The 27,292-nt window shown below is 53.3% G+C and overlaps 7 protein-coding genes across 7 annotated transcripts; 5 read left to right on the top strand and 2 right to left on the bottom strand.

Annotated features, from left to right (window-relative positions):
• Window positions 1–4,910: 4,910 nt before the first annotated feature.
• On the top strand, window positions 4,911–6,410 carry Triagg1_2989 (uncharacterized protein; the record flags this gene model as incomplete). Its single annotated transcript, XM_062897231.1, has 3 exons — window positions 4,911–5,050; window positions 5,129–5,271; window positions 5,329–6,410. The coding sequence occupies 3 exons, from the start codon at window positions 4,911–4,913 to the stop codon at window positions 6,408–6,410; spliced, it is 1,365 nt and encodes a 454-aa protein (XP_062758056.1).
• Window positions 6,411–7,473: 1,063 nt separating this feature from the next.
• Window positions 7,474–8,914, bottom strand: Triagg1_2988 (uncharacterized protein; the record flags this gene model as incomplete). The annotated part of the gene is made up of 4 exons (XM_062897229.1): window positions 7,474–7,654; window positions 7,872–8,510; window positions 8,611–8,654; window positions 8,765–8,914. 4 exons carry the CDS (start codon window positions 8,912–8,914, stop codon window positions 7,474–7,476), a joined length of 1,014 nt encoding a protein of 337 aa, XP_062758055.1.
• Window positions 8,915–15,024: 6,110 nt separating this feature from the next.
• Triagg1_2987 (uncharacterized protein) lies at window positions 15,025–16,179 on the top strand (the record flags this gene model as incomplete). Its single annotated transcript, XM_062897228.1, has 1 exon — window positions 15,025–16,179. The coding sequence occupies one exon, from the start codon at window positions 15,025–15,027 to the stop codon at window positions 16,177–16,179; it is 1,155 nt and encodes a 384-aa protein (XP_062758054.1).
• A 755-nt stretch (window positions 16,180–16,934) lies between these two features.
• On the bottom strand, window positions 16,935–18,089 carry Triagg1_2986 (uncharacterized protein; the record flags this gene model as incomplete). Its single annotated transcript, XM_062897227.1, has 1 exon — window positions 16,935–18,089. The coding sequence occupies one exon, from the start codon at window positions 18,087–18,089 to the stop codon at window positions 16,935–16,937; it is 1,155 nt and encodes a 384-aa protein (XP_062758053.1).
• Window positions 18,090–19,151: 1,062 nt separating this feature from the next.
• Triagg1_2985 (uncharacterized protein) lies at window positions 19,152–20,439 on the top strand (the record flags this gene model as incomplete). Its single annotated transcript, XM_062897226.1, has 2 exons — window positions 19,152–19,242; window positions 19,319–20,439. 2 exons carry the CDS (start codon window positions 19,152–19,154, stop codon window positions 20,437–20,439), a joined length of 1,212 nt encoding a protein of 403 aa, XP_062758052.1.
• A 2,922-nt stretch (window positions 20,440–23,361) lies between these two features.
• On the top strand, window positions 23,362–24,741 carry Triagg1_2984 (uncharacterized protein; the record flags this gene model as incomplete). Its single annotated transcript, XM_062897225.1, has 1 exon — window positions 23,362–24,741. The coding sequence occupies one exon, from the start codon at window positions 23,362–23,364 to the stop codon at window positions 24,739–24,741; it is 1,380 nt and encodes a 459-aa protein (XP_062758051.1).
• A 1,537-nt stretch (window positions 24,742–26,278) lies between these two features.
• On the top strand, window positions 26,279–27,037 carry Triagg1_2983 (uncharacterized protein; the record flags this gene model as incomplete). The annotated part of the gene is made up of 1 exon (XM_062897224.1): window positions 26,279–27,037. The coding sequence occupies one exon, from the start codon at window positions 26,279–26,281 to the stop codon at window positions 27,035–27,037; it is 759 nt and encodes a 252-aa protein (XP_062758050.1).
• Window positions 27,038–27,292: the final 255 nt, after the last annotated feature.

Genomic DNA, 27,292 nt, shown 5'->3' with positions numbered 1-27,292 from the left:
TCGGCAAAAGCGATCAAGCGGTGGTCGTACAAGTGCTCGTACAAGTACAAGGCATGTTGGCATTGGGATGCTAAACCCAGGCGCCCTTTTTCGCCGCGGCCAATAGACTGCGCCATGCCGCCAACGACGTCCCGTCAAATTCCCACTCTCGGGGCATCCCAGCCGATCTCTTATCCACGCGGAATCGAATCGAGCCAAGGGGGACCATCAGCCGCACCGAGTTGGCGAACTTATCAGCAGTCCCAGTCCCTCCATCCATCCTTGCCAGCGACAAGGACACTGCACTAGCACCTTTGGCCCCCCCTGTCAGCGACTCTGCGTTATCGTTTAACATGCACTCGAACCTCCACGTACGAGCATGTACATACGCACACATGCAGCTGAGCACACAGGAAAATTGCGCCTCGCCGTCGTGAATGGCTGCCTTGGGGAGCGCCCGAGTTCTCGTCTTGAACCCAGCGGCACCACTTTGGGCTTAACAGTGTCCGCTTTGGGGGAGGATGGAGGATCCGTGCCGCGATGAGAAGGCAAACATTGCTCGATACGAAGTGCAGTGCATAGAACTATTTACGCCCAGTATGTGACCAGCAGGGGGAACCGGCGAATCCAAACAAGGCGTCTCAACTCCAGAGAAGCTGCTTTCAACTGGGGTGACTCTGCGCTGGCTGATGCAGAGCATGTGTAGCGAGTCTGTACAGCCGCCCTTTGATCCCCTGCCCCTACAGTACTCCTATACAGCACCGCATCGAGACCAACTAATAGCAGTATCAGGGGAAAGCAATACATACACTACTACTAGTCATTTCAGTGAGAAGCGGCTAGAATTGTCTATTACATGGTCATAAGGGGGGTTTTTGTGGCGTATCTACCGAGATTGTAAGGAGTGTACATGTGTATTGAAAGCGAATAGACTCACTTGACATCAAGCCCAGCCCTGCATGACCAAGAGCACACGGCCATGTTCACGTAACTTGGCCGTATGTTGATCACACCGCAGAAAGCCACTCGTGGTCGAAACGGGTAATACAACACCCTCCAGATGTGGTGGATGCCAAGGGACTCGGGCAGCCCAAGTTGCATGCATGGATTTACTTTACTTGATACTTGTGTTTCTCTCCCGGGTGCGCCAAGGCGGCTGGTATGCAGCCTGCATTTATTGGTGTATTGCTCTCAGCCGCTCAAGCCACATTAATATATTCCGTCTGCTGATCATGACTAAAAGAAGCTATTGATAGTACTGGACTCACCGCCAGAGACGATATTGCACTCAAGGTTGCTGGAGTGGAAGCCTAGGATTCATCTTTGCTCCCATGAGTACTGTTGTTCCCGGAAGATGATCTAGAGAGCCATCGACGTATACATGGAGGACCTATACGGCCATGAGTAGCCTGTTGAGTAAATTAGTTCAAGGATTGGATATAAGTTTTACATAGAGTGGTGTTGCTATCGTCGGCTTCAAGACATTGAGCTGAAGTTTTCACTTAATCTCCCCCGCAACGCCCAACTCTCGTGACGTTTTGACGTCTGACGTGGGGTAGCTGCAACCTTCTTTTCCTACATATTAGTTGAAAAGAAGGAAGAGGGCAATTTCTATAATCTCTCTCTCGAGGCACGGACATGTCCTCGTACTTACAGGTAGGTAGTTTGGGGAGTGACTACATATTCAGCACCCCAAGTTGGCTATCCAGCATCCTAGTGAATGCGTGAAATTCGAGCATTAGAACCGAAAAGCCGTTTATTTAGTACCTAGGTACGGTATAGGTACCTGTACTTTAGTAATGAAAGGTACCCAGTTCTTCAAGTATCTGCTACTATAGCAGGTACCTATAGTAGGTATATATCTCCAGCATGCACCACTATGTCTACACTTCTCTAGTGGCAGCTACTATAGCTATTATTCGTCCAGTACGAAATACTATTTGCGGCACGAGATGCTGAATGACGAAATGGAGGGTGTTTGATAGGCGCTCCCTTAGTTTACATTTTTACAATAGTCCAAAAAGCTGATCAATTGTTCGATGCATTGTATGTAAATTCAATTTTGCATGAAGCTCCAGGGTAGCATCGCAGTGAAGCCGCCCACTCCTGTTCAAAACTCCTCCACCTCGGTATATTCACCTCTTACTGCCAACTACCATGTAGGCCCCAATTTACCAATTTCACCTTACTCTATGGACTAGAAGAAAAAGAAGAAAAGTTCCTTGTTGGTCAGTCATCGACTCCGCAGTTGGCGCACCGACCCCATTCTTACCCGTATAGAAATGAGATGTAGGGTAGATTATCGAGTACAAACCCTCCCACTTATTGCTCTCGATTAGCCCATAGGACTACTACGCCCCTGGGTTTGAGTCAATAATCAACAAAACCCTCGATGCTTGTTGCAGTATTAGGAAGGCTGACTCCCTCATGCTGCTATTGTGACTATGACTCTTAGAAAACTTCATTTACCACAGACGGTTGGATTGGCCAATTTCACCTTCTCCGCAATCTCAGTGACTCACACGTCTGTCTTAGCAGCAGGAACGATGCCTTTGTCAGCAGCCGTTGCGTGAGGCTTTGCCGCTTTGCCACACAAGGCACTGCGACCCACCAAAGTTTTGATGAATTTCAAAGATTCCATCTTTCCAATATCAAGGCCACGGGCGCTCTTTTGGCGCATCGCCGCAACTTTCAACTTTATCTCATCACTTTGCATTTCATTGTGCTCGGATTTTTAATATTCGTCGTTTTGTGCGATAGCGCCATATTGCCCAGCTTGGAGCCTCAGACTCAGATCCGTCTTCTCACTCGGCCCTACCAACGTTTCATGCACCACGACGATCAAATCGCAAATCAACCACGAGGAAGCTCTCTTCAGAGCTCAGCTGTAATAATGCCCGAAGGCGAGGCCTCACAGGCGCAGAATCAGGCGCAAGGTGCCTCCAGAGGGGCTTCACGAGGTCGTAGAGGCCGGGGCCGTGGCGGCAGAGGACGAGGGCATCATGCAGGTTCCGCTCAAGGAACTCAAGGGCAGCCAGCCTCACAGACCGAGAGTTCAGAGAACCCTCCCATGCCTACTGCAGCCCCATCACAGCAGGGCGCGGCATCCTCTTCAAACCCTTCAAGATCATCTCGCGGGGGAAGAGGCAGCAGAAGAGGGCCGCGGCAGGGCGAGCGAGGTGGCGCCAGGCAAAGCGCCCCTCGAGGTCCGCAGCCGGGCCCGACACGGCGATTTGGTGGCCATCTCACCGTTGAAGCGGACGAAACGCCATCAGATGCTCTTTCATTAAGTGCGGAAGCTCCCGAGTTTGTTCCTGGTCAGCCAGTATTGCCGAGGGCGTAAGTAGCCTAGCCACGCAGCACACCACCTTGTATCCGTAAGCTTTGTAGTAGTTACTAATTTGCCGTAACCATTTAGCAAGCCAAGGCAGACTGAGGCCTCTAAACAACCCGAGGTGAAGCTTCCAAAGTCAACCGCCGCAGATCTTGGAACCAGGATTCATGAGGACATCAGCCATGGAAACTATGAGTGCGCAGTGTGCACGGACGAGGTCCTGCGGAAGTCTCACGTGTGGTCCTGCAATGTTTGTTGGACAGTTGTTCATCTCAAGTGTGCCAAGAAGTGGTACCACAACCAGATGAAGCAGAATGCTGCCCGGCCGCCAACGGAGTCTCAGCCGGAGAATTTATGGAGATGCCCGGGATGTAATTCCAAGCTGTCCGATGAACCGGGCTCGTATCACTGCTGGTGTGGGAAAGATATCAACCCGAGGCCCTCAAGCACATCGCTCCCCCCGCATTCCTGCGGGCAGACATGCTCAAAGCCTCGAGGAACGTGCCCACATCCTTGCGGCCTTCAATGTCACGCCGGACCATGCCCCCCGTGTGGTCTTGTGGGCCCTACGCAGTCTTGCTTCTGTGGGAAGAATACCTCACAGAAGCTGTGCAGAGAGACCGACTACGAAAATGGTTGGAGCTGTCAGGAGATCTGCGGTGATCTTTTGCCCTGCGGAGAGCACTTTTGTCCAAACCCATGTCATCCCGGACTCTGTGGAGATTGCGATCTCAAGGTTGAAGCAAAGTGTTACTGCGGGCGTGTCGAGAAGAAAATCCCCTGCTTCGAGCGGCAGGACGTGCAATCTTCTTATGGTGTAGAGGATGCCTCATGGTTTGAGGGCTCTTTCAGCTGCCTCACGACTTGTGAGAGGAAATTCGATTGCGGGACTCACAGTTGCTCTGCGACCTGCCACGCCCAGGATGAGCATCCGGCCCATTGCCCCTATTCTCCCGATGTGGTTACTCACTGCCCTTGTGGCAAGACTCCCCTTGAGAACTTCTTACAGGCTCCAAGGCAGTCTTGCGAGGATCCGGTGCCTCATTGTGATAGAGTTTGTGAAAAGCTCCTCCCTTGTGGCCACCTGTGCAAGGCCAAATGCCACACCGGTGATTGTGGATTCTGCATGGAGGTGATTGATATTTCGTGTCGATGTGGGCGGACCACATCTACATCCGTCTGTCATCAGGGAGATGTCCAACAGCCGTGGTGCATGAGAACATGCCAGGCAAATCTGAGCTGTGGTCGTCACAAGTGTGGCGAGCGCTGCTGTCCAGGAGAGAAGAAGGCTGCGGAGAGGCAGGCAGCGAACAAAAGGAAAAACCGACCGGCAGTAGAATCTGTCGTCGAAGCTGAGCACATCTGCATCCGGACGTGTTTACGGCCGCTGAAATGCGGCAGCCATGACTGCCAGCAGATCTGCCATCGCGGAGCATGCGCGAGCTGCCCTGAAGCCATTTTCCATGAGATTAGTTGTAACTGTGGCCGAACGGTGCTTCAACCACCACAGCCCTGCGGGACTCACGCTCCCGAGTGTCGATTTAACTGCCCGAGGCGACCAGCTTGCGGACACCCGCCCGTTGAGCATAACTGCCATATGGACGATATATCTTGTCCCAAGTGCCCGTTCTTGGTAGACAAGTGGTGTGCTTGCGGCAAGGAGAAGCTGCACAGCCAGCCTTGTCACCTTCAAGCGGCGCACTGCGGTCGACCTTGCGGGAAGAGCTTGAAGTGCGGGTACGTGCCATATCTCTTTCATGTTTCTGTTAAACTACCCACCAACGTTTTCGAAATATACTGACACGGTATTTCTAGATTGCACAAGTGCCGGAAACTATGCCATAGGCCGGGAGAGTGCGAGGATTCTGCTAGTTTCAGTCGGACCTGCGGCCAAGTCTGCGGCAAGACCAAGCTATTCTGTGACCATACTTGCCAGAATCCATGCCATGGTCAGACTCGTAAGTCCAAGCCAACTGAAAGCAGAGTAGAAGAGCTTCTAACAGAACCTTACACAGCCTGCAACGAATCAGCCCCTTGTACGGCTAAGACGACTATCGCCTGTCCCTGCGGCCTGCGTAAACAGGATGTCAAGTGTCTCGCCAGCAGCTCCAACCCTACGCCATCCCGCCCCGAGCTTAAATGTGACGACGAGTGTCTTCGTTTAGAGCGAAACAGGCGTCTTGCAGCGGCTCTCAACATTGATCCCGCTTCTCACGCCAACGATCACGTTCCCTACTCTGACACTACCCTTCGTCTTTTCAAGGAGAACCTTGCTTGGGCAGAGACCCAGGAGCGCGAGTTCCGGGTCTTTTCCAAGAGTCCCAGCGAGCAACGACTGAGATACAAGCCTATGCCCAACCATCAGCGACAGTTTCTGCATGTGCTGGCCCAAGACTACGGGCTGGAGAGCAAAAGCGAGGATCTCGAGCCGTATCGCTACGTTGTCGTCTGGAAAGGAGCCAAGTTTGTCTCCGCGCCGAGCAAGACCCTGGCGCAGTGCGTCAAAATTAGAGACTCACAAGCAGCAGAAGCAGCTGCCGCTGCCGCAGCTAACTCGAGGGCTCCGACTCCTCCCCCCCTTGCTATAGTTGATCCGTTCAACGCATTCCTCCTCACTTCTCCTCGGTTTGGCCTCACCATGGAAGATGTCGACGCCGCTATTCGCGCCGACCTCGCAAGCCAGACGGCCTTTCACTTCAAGACGGCATTCTTGCCTTCAGATGAGATTCTCATTCGCGCTACGGCGCACTACTCGTCGTTCCTCACGCCTGCCGCCGTCGAACAGGCTTTGCAGAACATGAAGCCTCGCCTCGAGAGCACGATCAAGCGCCTTGACGTTGCGGGCAACATCCTGCTCTGCCACGTCGACGACAACGAGAACATTTCGCGTAGAGAGGACATTAGCAAGAACGATTCCTCGGGCTGGAGCGCCGTCGCGGGACGGGCCGCGGCGAAGAAGGACGAGGCCAAGGTGGAAACACCGGCAGCCTCGGGCGGCGGATCTGGAAAACGACTGCTGCTTGGGTTGAAGAAGAAGAAGGCTGTGACGCCGAGCACGTCTTGGACGGCACAGCTTGATGGGGATGTTGAGTGTTGATGTTGATGTGGCGATGGAGTTTTTATAAAAAGGTGATTTGCGAGGCTTCACTATGGCAATATTGCATTGGTCATGGATGTCAAATGGGATACCCATCTCAGCATTGGCGAGTAGGAGATGTATGGATTAGACGCTGTACATCCAACCTGATGAGCTCAAGGAATTGGAAACAGGTATAAGTTAGATATACACAGTGGACAACATGCATACCTGTATGCATAAAGGAACAAGGGAACAAAAGGGAAAAAAAAGCACAAAAAAAACATTATAATTATTTATTTAAATATCCTTCTTCTCATACGCCGTATCCCATCTATGAATGAATCGCTCCCCCAATTCTAGGACCTAAGCAAACAAAAACACCCATCTCCGTATCCGACCTGTGAATATCCCCCACGCTACTCTTTTTGGTGTTGGTCGTAATGTGCTGTATATGCTGCTACCTACCTCATCATGCAGATGTATAAAAAGATGAAAGAGAGAGATTAATAAAGAAAAAAGCAATAAGCCGGCCAATAACAGGTATCGCTTCCAACACGCGTCCGCACGTGAAAAAAAAAATTGTTGGGGTCTGTTCACCAGTGGAGAAAAAAACACAGGTGTGCGTGTATGAAAAAAAAAAAACGATGTCCACAAAAAAAAAATGCGTTGAGCAGCGGAAAAATTAAAATTCGTTGCACATGGGAATCAACCCATCTTCCCTCTTCAGTAATAAGAAGATGCAAATAAAATAAAAAAAGACAAAGACTCATGTAGATGTTCGGGCTGGGTATAATCACGCGACGCATCTCCCTCCACACACACTCTCTCCAATATTATCGTCACATGGGCACGGGAACCACATACATCCCACCCGCTTGGCCTGTCTCGCCTCGGGCCGCCCTCTTTTCTATCTAACTGACATCTCCCATTTGCTGCGTCTGCTGTGCGTATACGGGGTCAGCATGCAAACAAGAAAGACGCGTCAGAGCGTTTCTGCAGAGGCCCGTTGATGCAGATATAAACAGCCATCGCCATGATCCACTGGTGGTTATATCAAGAACAGGCGAGGTGCAGCTCCAATTCACTGGCCTTTGCTGTCCGTGATGGGTGCGCTGCTGCCCACGGCGTCAGCTATAAACTCCGAGATGGCCTCGAAGTAACCCTCCTCTAGCACACTCGAGTTGTGATCGCCGCCAGGGAATGTCTTCCACGTCTTGCTGGGGGAGGTGGAGACCTTGTACAGTTGGGTCATATGACTGGGACTGGACGGATATCTCTTGTCAATTTATGATATCCGGCACTCGTATTTTGGGGTGAAAAAAAAAAGGTTGTTTTGGGTAGGATCGTTCAGGGTTTGATAAAAAGATTTTTTAATCAGAGCCACGAGTGGTTCAGATTTTGTGGGTGATGCAATTTTGTTCATCATATGATCCGGGCAAGAGGAAAGCAAGAAGAAAAGAGAGTAGAGTGTAGACTTACGGGACAATCTCATCTTGCAGTCCACTGAGGAACAAGATGGGAATCTTGTCAATGGACGGCAAGAGGGATTCGCTGCGCCATACCTGGTGGCACAGCAGCGTAAAGTATTTGGCAGGAGGAAGAACCGAGGGAATAAGTTTGCGCATGGAGAGAAAAGTATTTTCCAGTACCAGACCCGCAATGTCGCCCCGGTCCTGGTTCTTGGCCACTAACTTGATGCTGACGGCTCCACCGAGGCTCTGGCCGTAAACAACATAGCGGTGGTTCTTCGTCTCTGCTCGCTCGCGCAGGTAGTTGAGCCCGGTCTGGGCGTCGATTCCCAGGCCCGCCTCGTCTGGCTCGCCCGTGGAGGCGCCGTATCCTCGATACTCGAGCATGAAGACGTTGCACCCAATCATGTTGATGAAGACGCGCGCGATGGGGAGGCGGTGACCGATATTGCCTGCATTGCCGTGGAACATGAGGATTGTGATGTCCGAGTTCTTGCCGCCACGGGGGCCGCGAATGTAGTAAGCCGAGAGCTTCTCGCCATCGTCGGTGGGGATCACCAGCTCTTCGAAATCCTTGATCCCGAACTGCGTAGGTCGTGGGATGTCGGTTCGAGAGTTTGGCGGCATATGAGAGGGATAAATGAGCGCCCTGCACGGTGAACTGTCAGCTCGATGCCCGCGATGGAGAGGAGGAATGCCAGCGCCGACGTTGGACGGTGGGGAGGGGAGTAAGAGTAAGCTCGACGCACTTTTGTTTAAAGTAGAGGAGGGATGTGAGGATGGCCACAATGCCCTGTTGGAGTCACGGTTCGCGGTCAGTCGAGATTCTCTCCAATCGCAATGGCGAGATCAGATGCAGATGCAGACGCAAATGCACAATGCATCATGTCGCTGCTGGCTTACCGTTGAGGCCAGAGCTGGCAGGCGCATGTAGCCCGCCGCAGAGGTCAGGAAAGAGGCGGTCTGGCCAAAGTAGCCGTTCGCCATGTTGTTGTTGTGGTGGTGATTATTGTTTGTTGCGCCGGGAGGGGGTGTGTTGGAGTTTGGGGTCATCTTTCCATTCTTGGGAGAAGGTGATGCAGCCGAGCGTCGGATTGAATATCGCATGTGGTCCCATACCCAAGCCACAGCAATTCAGCCCGATGACACGACAACATGTAGTAGTACTCGGGAATAAAAGAGGAAAAAAAGAGGGCCCGGTCTGAACAAAAGTGAGGCGAGCTGTTCGGGATAGGAGGCCAGCGCTCGTTGAGATTGAGATTGAGATTGATATTGGCGTTTAATCCACCCGACTGCTGTGGCACGGTTCAGCCGATTGCCCACCCTCTTTGTTCGGGAAGCGCCAACAATTTGCTGTCGGTCAGGGGTGTCGGAAGAGAGGCGGGAGGACGTCGAGAAAAGCCAATGAAGGCAGATGAAATTAAAAAAAATGATAAGGATAATAGGTTATAGGTTATAACGACAGGTCAGCTTAGTCGACGTGGATCTACTCGCGGCCGCTGGTTGCAGTTGAGCTGGACGCCACCGTGCAGATTGGCTATGCCGCTGCCTGGAGGCGAGGTCGAATCGTTGTGTTTCCTTTGTCAAGGCTGCATTGCGTTCATCAGCGTCGAGTCGGTGACCGGGTTTCGCCAGAAGAGGGAAAGGGAGAGTCGAAGGAAAAGGATTGAAAAGAAATAAAAAAGGAGCGTGATGTGAGAATCCAGGAATTGGAGAAAAGAGAGAGAGGGAGAGGGAGAGTCAGAGGGGAGAAGGGAAAGAGAAAAAAAAATCAATCCACCGAAAAAGTTCCCCAACGCAAATGAAATCCAGGGAGCCAGAACGGACCGTTGCTTTCCCGGTTAGATGCTCCGTCATCTTTTGCATCGGCATCGGCGCATCTGGTTACAGTACGGTACGAGCAAGTAGCATTAGTATTTGATTAGCTCCAGCGCTGTGATTGCAACGAAAATTGGAGTGGAAACGCTCAATCTCCGCCAGGCGCGAGCGGTGGCCAGGCTGCCCTGCAGGGCATCGTGGGCGCGTTTCGAGCCCTCTGCCGTGATTTGATTCGGGCAAAAGGCCAGAATGCTAGCCGCCAGCGTTGGATGGAGATCCATTCAATGGTTTCTCCAGGCCCAATTGGCCTCGTTAAGCGCTGCCTGCCAAACTGACACTAACATGGAAGGGAAGCGCTGGGCTGCTGGGTAGTATAACTGAGGTTCTCGCGGGCCGAGCAGCTGCCCTGGCACTATCAACACTAAACTCGTCACTAGTCGTAGCACGAGTGAGCTGAGGCCCAAAGATCTGGGAAATCCGGGGGAGGTTCTTGTTCTGGAATTGCGCTTTGATTGCGAATATCGGTACCCGATACTTTAGCCGCAGCGCCATTTGCGGCCTCTCCACAAGGTACTCCCTACCTCCGGACCGCCTACTCCCACTCTCCATCTTGCCTCGGCAGCCCACCACAGCAGATTTGTCATTGGCGACACAAGATGAAGGGCTGACAGCTGGCTTTGCTCGAGAAGCTAAAAGAAGGGATTTTGGATGGACGCTGCTGCAATGCAAACGCTCTGCATCATGCACCCGCCGACCGGCTGCAGCTTCAGCCCAGCCTCACCTCAGACAAACAGCTGATTGCTGACGAGCTTGATGGCTGATGCGCACACAGAGACCACAGACCGCAGAAGCGGTGTCATCTTCATCTTTCACCGGCCATGGCAATGACTCGGATGAATCACATTTCATGTGTAGCAATGCTTGATACGAGTGATACGATATGCGCAAGCCCGGATGAGGGATTGCCGACTTGAACGTGACCTTGCGTCTTATGCTTGTAGCCAATGTAAGTCACTTGGAGACGTACAGTTAACTACCTGCTAAAACAATTATCCATCCACATTCACAATGCCACCATCGTCAACTCCCATTCTAAAAGATTCATCAAGGACCAACATTCGACAACATCCGTACCAAGCATGGTCCGATGAGCAAAGCAGCATTAGCCGTGGCTTGACTGCACAAGTATGTACGAGCAGCTGTAACCCGTAGCTGCATCTGCTCTGCACCGCCCAGGCGCCGTGCCTCTTCCTTTGACTCGCTTGCAAGCAATGCGCCTCTGGACCTGCATAACTGGAGGCAACGGACAGAAGATCCCGCTTCGAGTAGGTGGCCCCCGGCCAGGATAGAGACATGACAATAAGCAGGGCGAAACGGATGTCCCAGTAGCTCGTTAGCAATTCTCTGCCGTGGTGGTTGTGTCGCAGAAACCACACGGGGCTAGCTACTATAGTCTAGTACCGTACCAATATTGACCTCATTCATCACCATGCATCGCCGGGCCTGGCTGAGGGATTCAGATTGGCCGCTCCGCTGCTCTCATTCGCCTGGTGTCTGAGCAGTCTGAAACATTGTGGCAGCATTTCGATGCGACGCCATTCCTTGCTGGGCGGCGACTTTGTCTCTCGCCTTCGAGCGGCGGCAATCATGAAAATGCTAGCCCGCAACTCCGTACCGAACCTGAATGATGAGTCGTTTGAAGCGGATGGATAGACAATCATGCCCGTATTCACTTGACACCATCCCGCCCTGGCTTCTGAGACATGCATGATGCAGCATGCATGCCTCCCTCCACCGACCAGAAGCAGGCATGCGGTATCTAGTCGGTCCAGTTGCTGGCTGCAAGTTCTGCTAGCATCATGGACGGAGCCCTTTTCCATCCATCCATCTGCGCATCCAGTCGCCACACGTGCCGCGCATCTCATTTTAAATGTTACAGATGACCTCTGGCGGAATCTTGGAGGTGGGCAAGCGGCCGGTGGCACGAGGAGCGCGTGAGGTGGATGGCGAGAGGCGGTCGACGATCGTTATCGCGTGTTTGCTGGGTGGGCATGCAGAATGTCGAGACCGAAGCATGAGACATTGATAAGCCAGCCTGGGCCAACGGGCTAGAGGCAGTAAAAGGCTTTGTTCCATATGATCTCGTACCTGTTTTTAGCAGCAGTACGAGCACCGTAGCAGACAGATGATTCCAGTCGTCCATATCATTCGTACCAGCAGCACTCCGTAATACACACCCGGAATACCCATCCGCATCCCCCGTCTCTCGTTAGCCTGCTCCATTCCATGGAACGGAATATGCATGCACTACCTTAGCCTTAGCACCAACCCAGCAGGACCTGGCTGCATCTGGGTGATCCATGAGACTCGTTGTGGACAGGACAGGCAAGCTGGGCAAATGGGGGGCTTGACGCAGCCCCAAAAGCCTCCCCCTTCCAAGGTGCAATGCAAGATGGCAGACGCGCATCACAGTCACGTCGTGGATTGGGCCCGTCCCTGCGTCGACATGGGCTGCTTGTTTATGTCTGTCCGTCTGTCTGTCCGTCTGTCTGTCCGTCTGTTACTACTATTCCCATTCCCATCCCTGGCCGGTGGCGCTGACGAGGCGCCGGCACCGTCTCTCCAGCGTCCAGTTGGATTGCTGACGGGGTCGGTTGGCTCTCCATGCCTCACATTGCGTTGCGTCTGCGTTGGCGCTGATGTTGGCGCTCGCAGGATGGATTCTTTACCTGCGACGATGCTGCCATACCATCCTGCCAAGATTTCGTTTGTCTTGTCCTGTTGAGCCTGAGTGAGGCGAGGCACAGGCACCGGCATGGGGTTATGGGGTATCAAAAAAGAGAGCGGTGATGACGGCTTCTCGCCTTTGCAGCCGCGAGTTTCTCTAAACAGCAGCTCGCAAGCTGCGTCAGTGATCATACACGTATGCACTCGCTCGCACCGGCACCAGATGGAGTCCTTTGTTGACACACTCCTTTGGCCCCCATGACTTTTAGGTGCTTGTGCTTCTGCCGTGGCTGCACAACAAAGAGACCGCCTGTTTTTTCTCTCTCATTCTCTTCTCGACCACGGCAAGGCTCGGACACGGTCGTCGTCATCACCGTCATCACCGACGTCTTGGGCCGCCATGAAAGAGAGAAAAATTCGGTTTTGTGGTACAAAACGATATCCACGTCGACGGTAGGGTTTTAAGCGATTGTTGCCTTGACTGTTCCCTGCCAAACAACTGCTTGGGCGGCATCGCCAGCAGAGCCCCAAAGTCGCCATCGCCGTGCACTAGACGGGCCTAAGACGACGCCGGGGCGTGCATCTGCAGTGATTAGCTCATGTGACCGTTGCTGGAAATGAAGCTCTGCAGCCAATCGCCGCGCTGCTTCACTCGAGTTTCGACTTGTGGCGCCTGGTTGCCGGGCGTGTGTTTGGGAGCTGGATTGGGGTGCGTGTAACAAGTGGCAACAAAGAGATCTGGGTTCTCTGCCGTTCACCGCAGCAAGGCAGGATTTTCCGTGCGGTTTTTGCATTTTTTTCGCTTGCTCCCACAGAGAAGCCCTACCGCTGCCCAACAGGGATCCCAGCGGCCGGAACGGGCCAGGACGGGAACACGAAAGAGAAGAAAGAAGAAAAACTTCATGGGTCTGTGCCGCCAAACGACGTCGTTGTGCAGCGGCGCAGGCAGAGGCCACGGCCAGCTGTACTGTACAAGTACGACGAGCTGTAGCCGCCTTGCCTGGCGACAGGATAAAAGCGACTGGACTGGAACAACAAACTCTGGCAGTCCATTCTTGGAGGGTGGCATCCACCATCCATTTCGCGCTTCTAGTGCAGTTGGCAGCATCCATTTAGCACCTACCGCCACTATTACAGGCACCACCTGGCCTGGGAATCACCACCTGGGCACTCAATACCAGCAACAACAGGAACGGAACTGGAACGGCGATAAATCTCTACCGCCTTTCCCTCGCTCACCACCAAAAAAAAAAAAGCCCAACATTTGTATTGCCTCGAGTCCAGACTCACTCAATCCTAAATAAACCCCCCCCCCCCCAGCTGCCGACTATCAATTCAAGCTTCTTCCCCTTCGTCTCACTTCCATCAATCTCACTGCCACTTCTCACTTACTTCCCCGGCACTACTACATACGACCCAGGCCTTGCTTGGCGGCTTTTCTGCTCCCCTCCCCCCCTCTCTAAATCGCCCCTCCATTCCCCATTGCCCACTTCCATTCCCTCTTCCCGTTGATCAAAGGGCCAGGCCTATCGGATTCGATTTTTTCCTCCTTGCAATTTTTTCTCTTTCTTCTCTTTGCTCTTTCGCACGCCCTCAAATCCTGAGACGCATTCCTCCAACAAGGCACAGAGCACCCCCTTGCGTCTCCGCGAGCCACGAAGCACTGCGCGCATTCGATTTGCCCAGCTGCCTCTGCGACCAAAACAAAGCACATCAGGAAAATTCTGCTGAATCCCGGCGTCTTCTTCCGCAGCTGGAATCCCGTCTGCCTGCCTACCTTGACGCTGCCGCAGCCGCTGCACCTCGTTCTCCATCCGCTCGTCGTCGAATCGCAACCCCCGTCGAAGAGAACAAGAACAAAGACCTGCGGCCACTCAGAATCCAGGAACCGGCAAACTTTTTACGGGCGCCCAATCAATCGCGACGCAAACATGGTTTCCTTCTCGTGTGAGGTACGCACTAACCAACTTACATGCTTTTTGTCTAATGCTGTCTATCCCCATCCCCGTCCCCATCCCCATCCCATGCTTTGGCTAGTCCCCTGGCCTGGCCTCTGCCATTCCCTTCCGTGGCGCTGCGCTCGCCCCCCCTGGTCGCCTTTCTCCAACATGCGATATGCCTTGGCCCTATTCATAGCCTGACATCACTTGCTTTACACACACCACCCTCCCGGCTGCTAGTATTACTCGTCCAGCGCCGGACGAGCAACACTATTTCAAGCATCCCTTCTGCTGCGTCCCGCTGATCCCTCGGGTCCACTCCCCTGTCTCGCAAACTCCCCTCCCCCTCCCCCTACCCGCAACCGCGCTTTCATATATCCATCCACATCTCGCATCACCTCTTCTGCATTGCACTAGTCTCTTTATCAATTCCCGGCCTCGACCTCGACCTGTCCCTCTGACTTTGTTTACATATAGGAGTGCGGTGACGTCCTAACCAAGAAGAAACTTGACCCTCATCGCAGCCGCTGTCGAGGCGCAACCTTTACCTGTATTGATTGCATGGTATACTTTCCCGGCGTCGAATATCGTTCTCATACAGTAAGTCCCGACTCTGACTCTGACTCGAATCTGGGGTTGTTGTTTGGTAGGGCTAACACGGCACCCCTCAAGACTTGCATGACAGAAGAGCAGAAATACCAAGGCGCATTGTATAAGCCGAAGCAAAACAAGAAGCAGCAGCAGCAACATCAACATCAACATCAACAACAGCCCACCATGAACTCGCACCGGTTAGGCATGGCCAACACGCTGGCCCTGCAACCATTTGTCGAGGATGCCAGCGAAGACAAAGAATACGAGTCGTGGCACGAGTACGAGGACAAGTCTCGACCTCCCCCCGAGGCGCCAACCCCCCCATCTGCCGCCGACGATGACCACGTCAACGTTTTTGACTTTCTGGACAACTCTCAAACCCCGACTGCCTCAAACGTGAGCCATCCGCGAGACCGAAAGGCTCCTGGCCCCAGCGACAGCACCTCTCTTGTGCGCTACGAGACAAAGAGCGGAGAGCTCCTCGAGCCGGTTCTTATGGACCGAGACGGAGAGCCGCTTGTACAATACGGAACCGGCCCTATTCCCACAGGTTCTCTCGCCACCCCTCAACCCAAGGCCGAGCGACGGAGATCAAAGGACGGCGATGCCAAGAAGGACAAGAAGCGGAAGCGCCTGCACGTCGACGTTACTGGCGACCAAATCATGGCTGATGCACCTCCCGTCCTTCACTCTGGTCTCACTGGCGGCCTGAAGAACATGATGCGACCTGCCTTCCCACCCTCACCCGACTACTCTGGGGACAACATTGCCGATCTCTCCCCAACAAGCCCGCTCAAGAAGACGAAGCACTCTCGACACCACAAGAGCCACCATCACCACCAGATGAGCACCAGCCTCTTTGGCATGATCTCTGGCCCCCCACCCAAGACCAAGTCGAGCAAGCACAAGTCCTCTTCCAAGAAGCACTCCTCCCACAAGCATGAGAAGAAGGAGCCCAAGCTCATCGAGTTCCGGCCCGGTTCCAAGGACGGCAAACACGAGAACCACGGAGGGGAAATGATTGTCTTCAAGCCCCGTGCCGATGTCTTCCTCAGCTTCGTCAACAAGGGGCCTGAGAGCGAGCGCGGCTGCAGCATGAACAAGACCCTGAAGCGATTCCACCGGGAGCGCCAAGCCGCCGGCTCTAGCTCCCCCAAGGGCAAGGAAGAGAAGGAACTGTGGCGATCACTGCGACTTCGACGCAACGACCGAGGCGAAATTGTTCTCTTTTGTGAATAAACAAGAAGAAGAAATCAAACAAAAAAAAAGACTATACCATTTAAAAAAAAAAAGGAAAACAAAAACTCGACGGCTTCGTCCAAGGGGCGGATCTTGCTCAGTGTTACTTGGATACAAGGAGTTTTGCTGGATCATCTTGCTTTCTTTGACAGCGTTTTTTCTATGTTTGGCCGGAACGGAACTGTACTACTATGTCTTCTATCTGTCATACTATTCTAAAGGGTCATGGATAGACGGGCACACTTGGTCTTCCCCCCCTGTAACAACATCAACATCGACGACAACGTTTTCCGAATTTCTGTGGCAAAGGGTGCGCCACTGCGGAGCAAACATTTGGGGTTTGCGAGAGGTGGCTGCGCTCTGTTCATGGAACGGGAGTCGTCAACTAATCTTGTGGCATTAATACTGCGGTATGAGACGGAAAGACGGGCATTGAGGGCAGTAATGACGGAGATGAATGATACCATGAAGGAGGGAATGTGTGATGGGAAAGCTTCAATTCTCTTTGTTTTATTTATTTTGTCCTTTTTTTCTTTCCTTTTTCATTTGTGTATGATGGCATAAGAGGTGGATCACTGGCTGACAAGCCTGAACAAGGCATCTGCTCTATTTCATATCTATTTGGTGTTTTGACCTTGTCCTTCTTCTACATCTTGTTTTCATTTCCTGCAAACAACGTATTACTACTACATGTATGGAGTATTACAGCCTAGCTTTCCAAGAACATCTGATTTTTACCTTGAAAAGAAGTTTCGCTACATGACGCGTAAGGGGAGAATGTGCTGTACCATGGCCTCTCTTCTGCACAAAGGACACTCGGGCTTTTCTCTGACCCAGTCGCCGATGCATTCCCAGCAAAAGACGTGCCCGCATTGGGTGGCGGCGGGATCCTTCATCTCCTCGAGACACAGCGTGCATTTGCGCTGTTGGCTCCCCTTGATGTATCCCATGGTGGATTCGTTTTCGAGATGGAATCTTGGGATGCCGCTCATGGGCGTGTGTGTTGTCGTGGCGATGTCTACCTTGCTAGCCGGGGCCCCGTTGCTTCCGCTGAGCAAAAGCTCATTGTTGGATGCGGTATAGGTGTTGTTGTGGCTGAGCGAGACGTCAAGCTCGCCCGAGTGGAAGGCGGCCCTCTCGCGCTGGGCCGAGGCGACGGAGGAGAAGGTTTCGCGGACGTGGAGGAAGGCCTGGACGCCCATCTGGATGGCGAGCAGGACGCCAAGGAGCTCGTAGCCGCCGCGGTCGGGGGTGTCGGGCACGGTGCGGGTGAATACGTAGCGCAGGGAGAGGAGGCGCTTGGAGAGCTCGTAGTAGGTGCCGTTGAAGTAGAAGAGGGCGAGGACGACGGCCTGCAGCGGCGCGGCGGACGTGACGGAGGAGAGGTGCGTGGAGAGGTAGTCGAGGAAGCGAGCCTGGCGCGTCTTTGCCTTGCCCTGCTGCCTCAGAGTAGCGAGGCGACGGTCGAGCAGGGCTCGTAGTCGGGCGCGCAGGCCGGGCAGGATGCGGCTGGCCAGGTAGGGGAGCAGGATCGTGCCGACGATGTAGGCGGCGCGCGAGGGGAGAGCGGGCAACGAGAGGCTGGCGCCGGCGTCGACTTGGACGAGGTCGCAGTATTCTTCGCCGAGGGTGCGGTTGCCGGGCAGGGTGGTGAGGCCGAAGTAGAGGAGGGAGGCGGCGGTGCGCAGCTCGGGGGCGAGGGAGTGGGCGGAGCGGGCGCCGAAGAGGCGGCGGTAGAGGTCGGTGAAGGAGTTTGAGAGCTGGCCGGTGAAGTAGGCGTCCTTTTGGTGGGAGCGGACGATGTCGGGGGCTGCGGCGAAGGGGTAGGGCGTCGTTGTGGAGGATGAGGATTGTGGTGGTGATGGTGATGGTGTTGACGATGGTGTTGTTATTGTTGTGGTGGCGGCCATGGTTGTTCTCCTTTTTTATCCTCTCTCTCGCACTATCTCTCTCTTCGACGCGATAAGCTCGCTGTATGGGATTTAGAGGGAAATCGCAATGGTTGTGTGTTGAAATGGATTGCGTGTTAGAGGGGTGGTATTTTTGGATGGCGAAACGTTGCGAGGAAAGGATGGATGTTGATTTGGAAGCTGAAGGTTTTGGGCTTTCGGCTGTACTGTAGCGCTACGAGCTGGACCTCGGGACAGTGAGTAGAGCCCCATGTGGCGGGTGCCGTTGAATCTGGCTAGGCTAGGGAAGATTTGCCCGAAGCCATGTGGTGACATGCAGATACAACAAGACTCGCGCTTGGTGCTAAAGTAGATTGATTGAGAGCAATTGCTTTATTGTGAGTATGAAGAGACATGTTTTTGAATATGGTGAATGTTATTTTCAAGAATTCTATTAAAAGCAAAGGTAGTTGATGCGTGGGGAAAATACTTTGATTGGAGATGGCTTAGTCCTTCTGGAGATTTGTTGAAAGACGATACTCAAGACTACCATTATTCTATCTGGTTGTTTCATCAATCTTTAGCTAATATCATGTGGCATTAGTACCGGAGTCTAGATAACCTTGATCCTTTGATCAGATATGCCAGAAGATCAGTTTGATTATTGATGCTTGTTACTGTTGTTTGGACTAGTCGCAGTAGAATCCTCGGCATTGTTCAGTGCCGTTACAGTTCAAGTTCCATACCACTACTACTAAGGTAAGAAACTAGCCTGGCAGTGACGTATTGATGCTAGATTGCGCTGCGGCAGGGACCTTTTTCCGCACCTACCCTTTAATTTTGGCGCCAAAAAATGCAAGGGACAGCTTGGTCCTTTGACGCCTCAGACATCAATATCACTTCTCCCGTCCTCATCGAACTATTACCCAGACATTGGCCTTGACCAACGCACAAAGCGTGCGCAGCAAGAGCGCAGCCATTCGTTCGCCAACCTCACGGGATCAATCGCAGAGGCGCTCGCTCCATGTCTATCCCTTTCATGCTTCTTTGCGGGTGCAATTGGGTCGACAACACGTTTCCATCATGGATGGCGATCCGGCCGTAGAGCCTCAGCTCGATGCCTTCAGCCTGGCGTTTCCTCTGCCCTACCGAGTCGGCTTTATCGTCACTCTAGGTTAGTCCCGATTGCACCCCCTTGGGAAACAATGTTTCTACGAGGGCATTGATAATGCTGACGGCATGCTGAATAGCTGTTTGGGGATGGGGCCTTAACCTCCATTGGCTGCATAGCTTCCGAATCGACGTTCCCGCCCTGATCCGATACCCTGGACGAAGCTCGCCGCAGCATATATCGCATCATCTGTCTACATACCGACTCTCCATAGTCTTGACGGCGCTGTTCTCGCTCTCCATTACGCTGTTCTGGCTGTGCACATGGCACGTGCCAGCCCGGGTCATTGCCTACGACTGGATGCCAATGACGTACCTGGTCGTGCTGGTGGCAATCTTCTTCGTTCCTTTGCGAAATCTGCCTACCGGTGGTCGAAGGCGCTTCCTTGCGACGCTGCGGCGGGTGAGCATTGGCGGCATTGCAGAGGCGCAGGATGGCAAATTTGGAGACATCTTGCTGGCTGATGTCTTGACATCGTATGCCAAGGTGTTTGGAGACGTTTTCGTCACGCTGTGCATGTTCTTCAGCGCCGGAGGCTCCTCGACGGACCATCCCAACAGGAGCTGCGGGGGGACGTTCTTTGTCCCGCTGCTCATGGCTGTGCCGAGCATCATCCGTTTCCGGCAGTGCCTCATCGAGTACCTGAGAGTTCGACGGGCCCCGTACAAGGAGTCTTCGGGCTGGGGTGGCCAACACCTGGCCAACGCTCTCAAGTACTCTACCGCATTCCCCGTCATCATCACAAGCGCCATGCAAAGGGGGGCCGGGCCAGAGAGCGACGTGGTCGCGCTGCACCGAGCTTGGCTGGTCGCCGTTTTGGTCAACTCGCTCTACTCCTTCTACTGGGACGTTGCCAAAGATTGGGATCTGACACTCTTCTCGTCGCGAGAGCGAGCATCAGTGCACCACCCGTGGGGGCTGCGTGATCGGCTCGTCTTCCGCTCGGCTGGCCTGTACTACTTTGTCATCGGCCTCGATTTCATGCTGCGTTGCTCGTGGTCGATGAAGCTGAGTCCACATCTTGACAAATTCAGTGATTACGAGAGCGGAATCTTCCTGATTGAGCTACTCGAGGTGTTCCGGCGGTGGATGTGGATATTCTTCCGCGTTGAGACGGAGTGGATTAGGAATTCCTCTACGGGCCTCGGTATTGACGATATCCTGTTGGGCGACTATCAGGGGAAAGACGATGACGACTAAGCAACGATTGCAGTACAAAGACTTGAGGTTTGTCATGTTCACTTTTGGCGAAAGAGAGAGACAGAGACAGAGACAGAGACAGAGACAAGGGACTATTTTTAGGAGACATTATATTCTGTATATGGCAGTTGGCGTACTTGGGCTTGATACATTTGGTAATCTTTGTTTTTTTGTCTTTTCTATTTATATAGACATTTACGGACCACTCGGTATTCCCTAGCACTTTGCACACACATTGCCTGTACTGGTATTTCATACTTGGGACAAGGGGTCCGAAGAAATTGGGGGCGGGAGGTTAGGAGCTTGGCAAGCGTATGAATACAGATGCAGGGCTAGTCAAATGCCGGCCGTCGTACCACCATTGGGACGAAAGCGAACGATATGCTTATGATTGATTGGAGGAACAAGAGAGGTCGGCTAGACGATGTTGGGTCTTTTTCTCCGACCAGTCAGTTGGCGCGCGGGCAATTATCACCGGCATCGACGGTTATTTGACAACGCAAATTAAAGACACAGGCAAGGCGAGGGTCTACCATTACTCGTACTCCGAGAAAGTACAGGCGAATATTTTGACAGGCAGTGGGCAGCCCCCACGCGGAGAATAATCAGGATGATTACACAGGCAAACGAAATGAGCCCGAGTCCGCCGCTGGTTGCATTGAGTCCTAAACTCCGTCAATCAGTTGTGAGCATGAAAAAGCGATGATCCAGCAGATATTACGGATCAAGAAAAATTGCTTGGCCTACAGGTACGGAGCACGCCTTTTGCTCTCCACGGACTCCGCTCGCAGGGATGAGTTGAATTGCTCAGGGGGCCACGCGACTTCGAAATCAACATGCCCATGCAACAAGTTTCTGCGCCTGCGCCACGTGCATTGCGTCTCAAGTCTGCTTCGCATGATGAGACGTCACTCGGGGGAGGAGAGGAGGGCTGTTTTGGAAGCGACATGGGGGCCTCGCCATGCAAAATGAAAGACACAGAGAGTCAGGCGTTGGGGGTTGGAAGGGGTTGGAAAAGAGACCTCCCCGAAGCGGACAGGACCAGGAGCCCATGTCTGGATACCGAGTCCCCGTTAGAGGGGCTCCCAGGTCAATGCCCTGCAGGCAATGACCAGTTTAGACGAGAGCGTCAGCAACGGCACGCCTGCTGTGCTCCATTCCGGTGCATTGGGTTGAGCTAGTCGACTGACAGAAGTTGGCGGTGCGACAGAACGTTGCAGCAAGACATGGGCAGACGAAGAGTTTGCATGGAGCCGCGAAAGACTGATACTGGGCCAGCTTACGTGCTCCGTACGGAGAAGAATGTATGTCCGTCGGGGCGGTGCGACGGCGAGGGTGAGGGTGAATGGTATGCATGTCCCGGACAAGGGGCCTTGAAGATGCAAAAGCGAAATTGCGTTCCAGGCCGACGAGCTGCAGCACTCGTATGCTGGGAAGACTCAAGGATTACCACCATGTTGCATAAACGGGGGGAAAATACTCGTCCGGGTATATTCGTATGGGAGCCCTGGATACGGGTACTGCTAGTACGAGGCACGGGACGCTGGGCCGTCGACCGAGGCGAGAGGCTTCAGAGGCAGGGAGGATGAGGATGAGGCAAAGTGTGTCGATGGGCAGGTCAGACTGGAATGATGGGAACCCATCACACGCCCGTTTCTCTGCCCGGCCTGCATGTTTCGTCTGTGCTGATAGGACAAAAGGCTGGAGAAGGAAGAGACAAAGCGGCTTGAAGATGTTACACGGGCCATTTAGGATGACACACCGAAAACCCGACGAAGATGAAGCCCATGGCCAGGCAGCCTTACAAGCATCTTGAGCTGCATTCCCCCAGAAGGTTGTGCAAGCTTGGCAAAGGATGAAGGCTCCCCTCGGGCGGGTCACGGGCCGCGTGCATGTCGTTGGCATGACGATTCTTGCTCCTCATTGCCTTGATTCCTGCCGCCGCCGTCGCTCTGGCCTTTGTCGTTTGAACGGCCAAGATGCAAACATTCTTCTTCTTCTTGTCCGGCCTTGTTCATATTCCTCCGGACGATCGCCAGCAGGCTTACCGTACAGTACATTCCCTTTATGTCGACGGTTCGTTTGCCCTGCCAATCTGTTGCATAGGTGCGGGCAATCGTTCCTCCACTCGGCAGTGATGATCGGCCATGCCGGATGAGGTTGCTGATGATCTTACTTGTACTGTTTGTTCCTTTATCCACGCCCTGCACCCACGCCCCCTTGGGATTTGTACGGGTATACGTTGCATGTACTTTTGGTATTCGTCCTTTGTGTATCACCATCCGGAATACAAAGGCGCTGAGGTATACGTATATCGAGTTGGTTCTCGCATCTCGGTACGACTTTGTGCATCACAAGCACACGTCCGCGTTGTTGCTCCCGACGCTCACACACTCACGCTCACACCCATCTGTCTCCGCGGCTCTCTTCCTCACTGTCTGTCCTCTTTCCCCTCTCTCCAACATATTCACGCTTTGTATGCACATCCGCAGGACCAATTCGCATCAATCACTTATACTATCTGTGCGTTCCGTCTCTCACAGCTTAGCAATCGAAGGGGGTGGCCTTGTGGGGGTGGTTCCAAGCACAGACTCCGTGGTGTGGTTTTTGCTGCTCCATCGCTGTCACTGTCAATTTTATACCCCAGAGGCCGGTGCACCCATTTCCACGTGGGTACCGTTGGGATTGCCTGACCCTGCCTTGGACATTGCTTGCCTCGGGTTCTGCCTGTCCATCTGTTTTATACCAGGTGTGTGCCCGCCGTTCTGCTTGTTCTGCCCTTTTCTCCCTCATTAACAAATCTCGAGCAGGCCAGTCTTGGGCTCAAGCTGAATTACCAACTTCTTCCCACTCGCTCATCTAGCTGCCACTAGATCTAGTAGTTTGTTGGTCCTTGGGTATAATTCACTTGACTGCCGAAAGATGCTCCACCTGAGGTCCAGCTCCGATCCACCACTGAGTCCCTCGACGCTGGGTTCCTGGGATCTGCCTGTCTTGACTAGTCGGCCGGTGACGCCTCTGGCGCTGCAGCCACACAATGCCGACGCCTATGTGAAGAGGCCTCTGCCGCCTCTGCCCCCCATGAGCAACAGCAACAACAACAACAACAACAACAACAGCTCGGCTGTTGTTCCGCCTCCTCTCAAGATCAACAAGCGCGGGAGCAAACCAGCTGCCCTGCCAGTGGGGCCGGGACCGAAGAATGCGCCGCAAATTGAAGCTGCAGCTGAGAGACGAATCGCCTCGCCCTCGCTCTCGCCCCGCCAAGCCCCGAGCACCCCCGTCAAGAACGCCCATCCCGCTCGCCAGTCGAATCTCCCCAGCCCTGTGGCTAGCCTTAGGCACCGAAAGTCAAAGAAGGTGCTGCAGCTCATGGGGCTCGACGTCGACGCTCCGAATCTCGTCGGCATCACTTCCCAGGCGACCGAGAAGGAGGCCGTCATTCGAAGCAGCCGAAGCTTTGAGGACCCATCTGCCCCGAATCAGGCCGCTCTTTTGCAGCTTCCAGAGGAAGCGCTCATCCCTGTTTTGGAAGACGACGATGGCATGACCAGCTTGTCCAGCAAGAAGAGCTCTTGGGGGCCGGGATCGCCGCACTCGACGTCTGCATTCCCCCTGGGCTCTAAGAATTCTGTTCGTCGCCGCCGAAGCGCCCGGATCTTTGACCAGGATGGCTTAGGCCATCTTGCGGCGCAGGAGGATAGTTTCATGCCATCAAACGAGGAGGAGGAAGAGCAAGGTGAGGACAGTGAGGACGACATGGCCGAGTATCACAAGTTTGCTGTCGAGCTGGCCACTTCGGCGGTGCCAAAGACTAGCCTCGATGAGGTCAATGCCGCGGAGTCCATGGGCAGGCGGTCTTCCATCTTGAGCTTCAAATCAGGCTCTCACTTCTCTCGCCTCCGAAGGAAAGCAACCACTTCCGTTCGGCCAACAACTGCTGATCCGCACTCGCACTCCAGGAGAGTGGGCAGCAGCGGTTCAGTCGAGATACCTCCTGTTCCCGCTCTTCCACCCGCTGAGCCCGAGGAGCCCTCTGTACCCAAGAGTGCATTTGATGACAGCGACTCGGATAGCGACTCGCGGCCAAACAGCAGGAGCCGATGGCGCCGAGACCGCTCTTCACACAAGGAAGAACGAGGCAGAGACTCGCCGGCCATGGTGCGTCGAGACGACGAGTCGAGCCTGTCGCGAGGATGGGCGAAGACAGGGGATCAAATGGGCCGGCTGCTGACCGTCGGTAGAAGACGACAACAAGCTAAGCCAGAGGTGGGCGCCGTGAGCGAGAATGTTTTTGCGTAAAGCAAGCGGGAGAGAAAGCCCAAACTTGAATCCCCTTTTTCCATTTTCTTTTATCTTTTCCCCCAGTCTTATTCACGACACGAAGACATGATCAACAATGGGCACGAATCTATGTACAAGCATGGTGGACGTTATCTGGACTGTCGTTTTCCCCCTCCCTGGTTTCTTTGTTTTGTGTTTTTTTTTTCTCTTTTCTTTTTCGTGCATCATTTATGGAGTAATGGGCTTGCACATGGATATCCCCTGTTTGGTTGGCAAACTGCCTTTGTCTGTATACGACTATATACCACATTTCCCTTGATTTTACACATATAAAAAGGTCGTTGATAGAAGGATACTGGATTAAACAACGACTATAATATCGGATTATAAAAAATTGACGGAAATTGAAGCACATACATATTCCCAAGTCTGAGTGACATTTTCGCATGTGTGACCATGAGTGTTCTTGTCAATCGATGGATGTACTTGGCGTCAGATTTCATCAGCCAGTTTCCCTTTTTCATGAATCTGCCGGCGCTAACGAGGGCCTGGGATCTCGAAAAAGAAGCTTAGGAGGTAGTACTATCTATCTAGTTAGATCCCGCGACGGGCCGAAAAGGATATATATATATAAGAAACTCCACTGGTCTGCAGAAAGACGGGCGCAAAAGAGATGCATGGCATGGGATTTTGGCCCGTGCCCTGGTTATCATTGGAATGGGCTTGATGATTTGGTGATGAACGAAGTAACGTTGGTTTTTTTTTTTTGCCGAACGATATAAGGTGATCAATGTTGTGAGAAGTAGGCCGTGCCGGGGACTGCCCGTCTTGGTCAAATACTTTCCATTTCTTATTATAGCATCGTCAGCTGTGTATGTCATTGATGTTTTCTTTTCGGAATGGGGTGAAGGCGGTATGGGGACTTGGGGATAGGCATGTTTTGTTCGTCGAGGCTGTGAGGGAAAGGGGAGGAGGAATGTGGGAAAGGGATGGCATGTTTTGCGGTCGATCGCCCGATGGACTATTTGCTTGTTGCTGTTGCTACTGAATGGTTGTTTTGCGATGTTGGTAGTTGATAAAAAAAATAACAGATGTGTAAAATGATGGACTGTATGCCCATGTACTTGTTGATCATTTAGGTGACAACTCTTCACCTTGAGAATCACAAGCATCAACACAACAGGCGGCTTCTTCTTCTTTTTCTTCTCATCGGCCGATCGACCGACCAAGTTTGCGAGGGCAATCCCCTCCATTCCCATTCTCCCGGGTAACGGGGTAACCAGGTTTTTGTGTGTGTTTTTGTCTCAGAAAGCAAGGCCGATCATCTTCGCCTCATCAGCTGGAATGCCAGCACTGCCAACCAACCAGCTTTCTGTTTTTCTCCAACCGGGTTCTCTTCTCGTTCTCCCTTGGACCACTTCAGCGGTATATAAGAACTGCAAGGCTTTTCTCTTTGGGTGCAATCATGCTCTTCAGCGTCCTTCACTCGTTGAACTCAATCATCCGCTCGCTCTGAACATCCTTCAAACTTGCAAACCACAACTTGTCTTAACAAATGCGTTCCGCCATCGTCATCACCGCCTTCATCGCCTCGGCCCTCGCCGACTACAGCGGCGGCACCCCCGAGGAATGCGCCGTCAAGTGCACCACCGCCCACGACGCATGCCTCGTCAAGCCCGACGCCAACAGGGCCGAATGCGCCTCCGAGTACGCCGCCTGCCTGGGCTACAACCCGTATGAAGGCGGCTTTGTAACTCCCACGGCGTGCTCCAAGACGACGACGGCGGCGGCTCCCACGCAGACAAAGGCGCCGCAGGACGAGTGCAAGTGCTACGACGAGTACAACAAGTGCCGCAGCGCCCCTGGAGCCAACATGTCGTACTGCGCCTCTCAGTATGCCGGATGTCTGGGCTACAACCCCTTTGACGGACAGCACGACCCGGAGGAGATTGAGAAGAAGTGCTCCAAGCCCATCATCACTCCCACTCCCGCTCCTCCTCCTCCTAAGCCAGACTGTCGCCACATCAAGGAGTGTGGCCAAGAGCGCGATAAGTGCAGAGGCAAGCCTGATGCCAACCAGGCAGAGTGCGCTTCCGAGTACGCAAAGTGCCTCGGCTTCAACCCCTTTACCTCTGAGGGAGAGCAGTGCATCAAGCAATGCGAGGAGGAACATGATGACGAGCATAAACCTCCTCACAACGGGACGGCGCCTCCCGTTCAGCCTTCGCTGTCTCCCATCATATCTGGTGGCTCCGGGGTGAGGCCGCTGGAGCTGTTTAGCTTGTTGGCTGCCGGCGTTGCTGCTTTCTTGTAGGGGGGATGGTGTCGGATTGTATGAGACGGTGGTAATTGTTGATTGGGTTCACAAGTCGATAACTGTAGCTTGATTTAATGTCGGTGCTGTCGTGTTTGTCGGATATTATATGAATAATAATAGTGCACAAGATACGCTTGATTCTTCTCTTCTCATTGATGCTCAAGCCCTCCTGTAGTCCGTCCGTAAGTCAAATCAAATCGGATCGGAGCAAGACGCGACTAATCACCGGCTTGTAAAAAACTGGCCCCGTCC

Source organism: Trichoderma aggressivum (genome assembly GCF_033847375.1).
Source record: "Trichoderma aggressivum f. europaeum strain CBS 100526 chromosome Unknown scaffold_008, whole genome shotgun sequence".
Classification (NCBI taxonomy): domain Eukaryota; kingdom Fungi; phylum Ascomycota; class Sordariomycetes; order Hypocreales; family Hypocreaceae; genus Trichoderma; species Trichoderma aggressivum.
The sequence above is the reverse complement of the archived record's forward strand: the minus strand, read 5'-3'. Positions and strand labels throughout refer to the sequence as shown.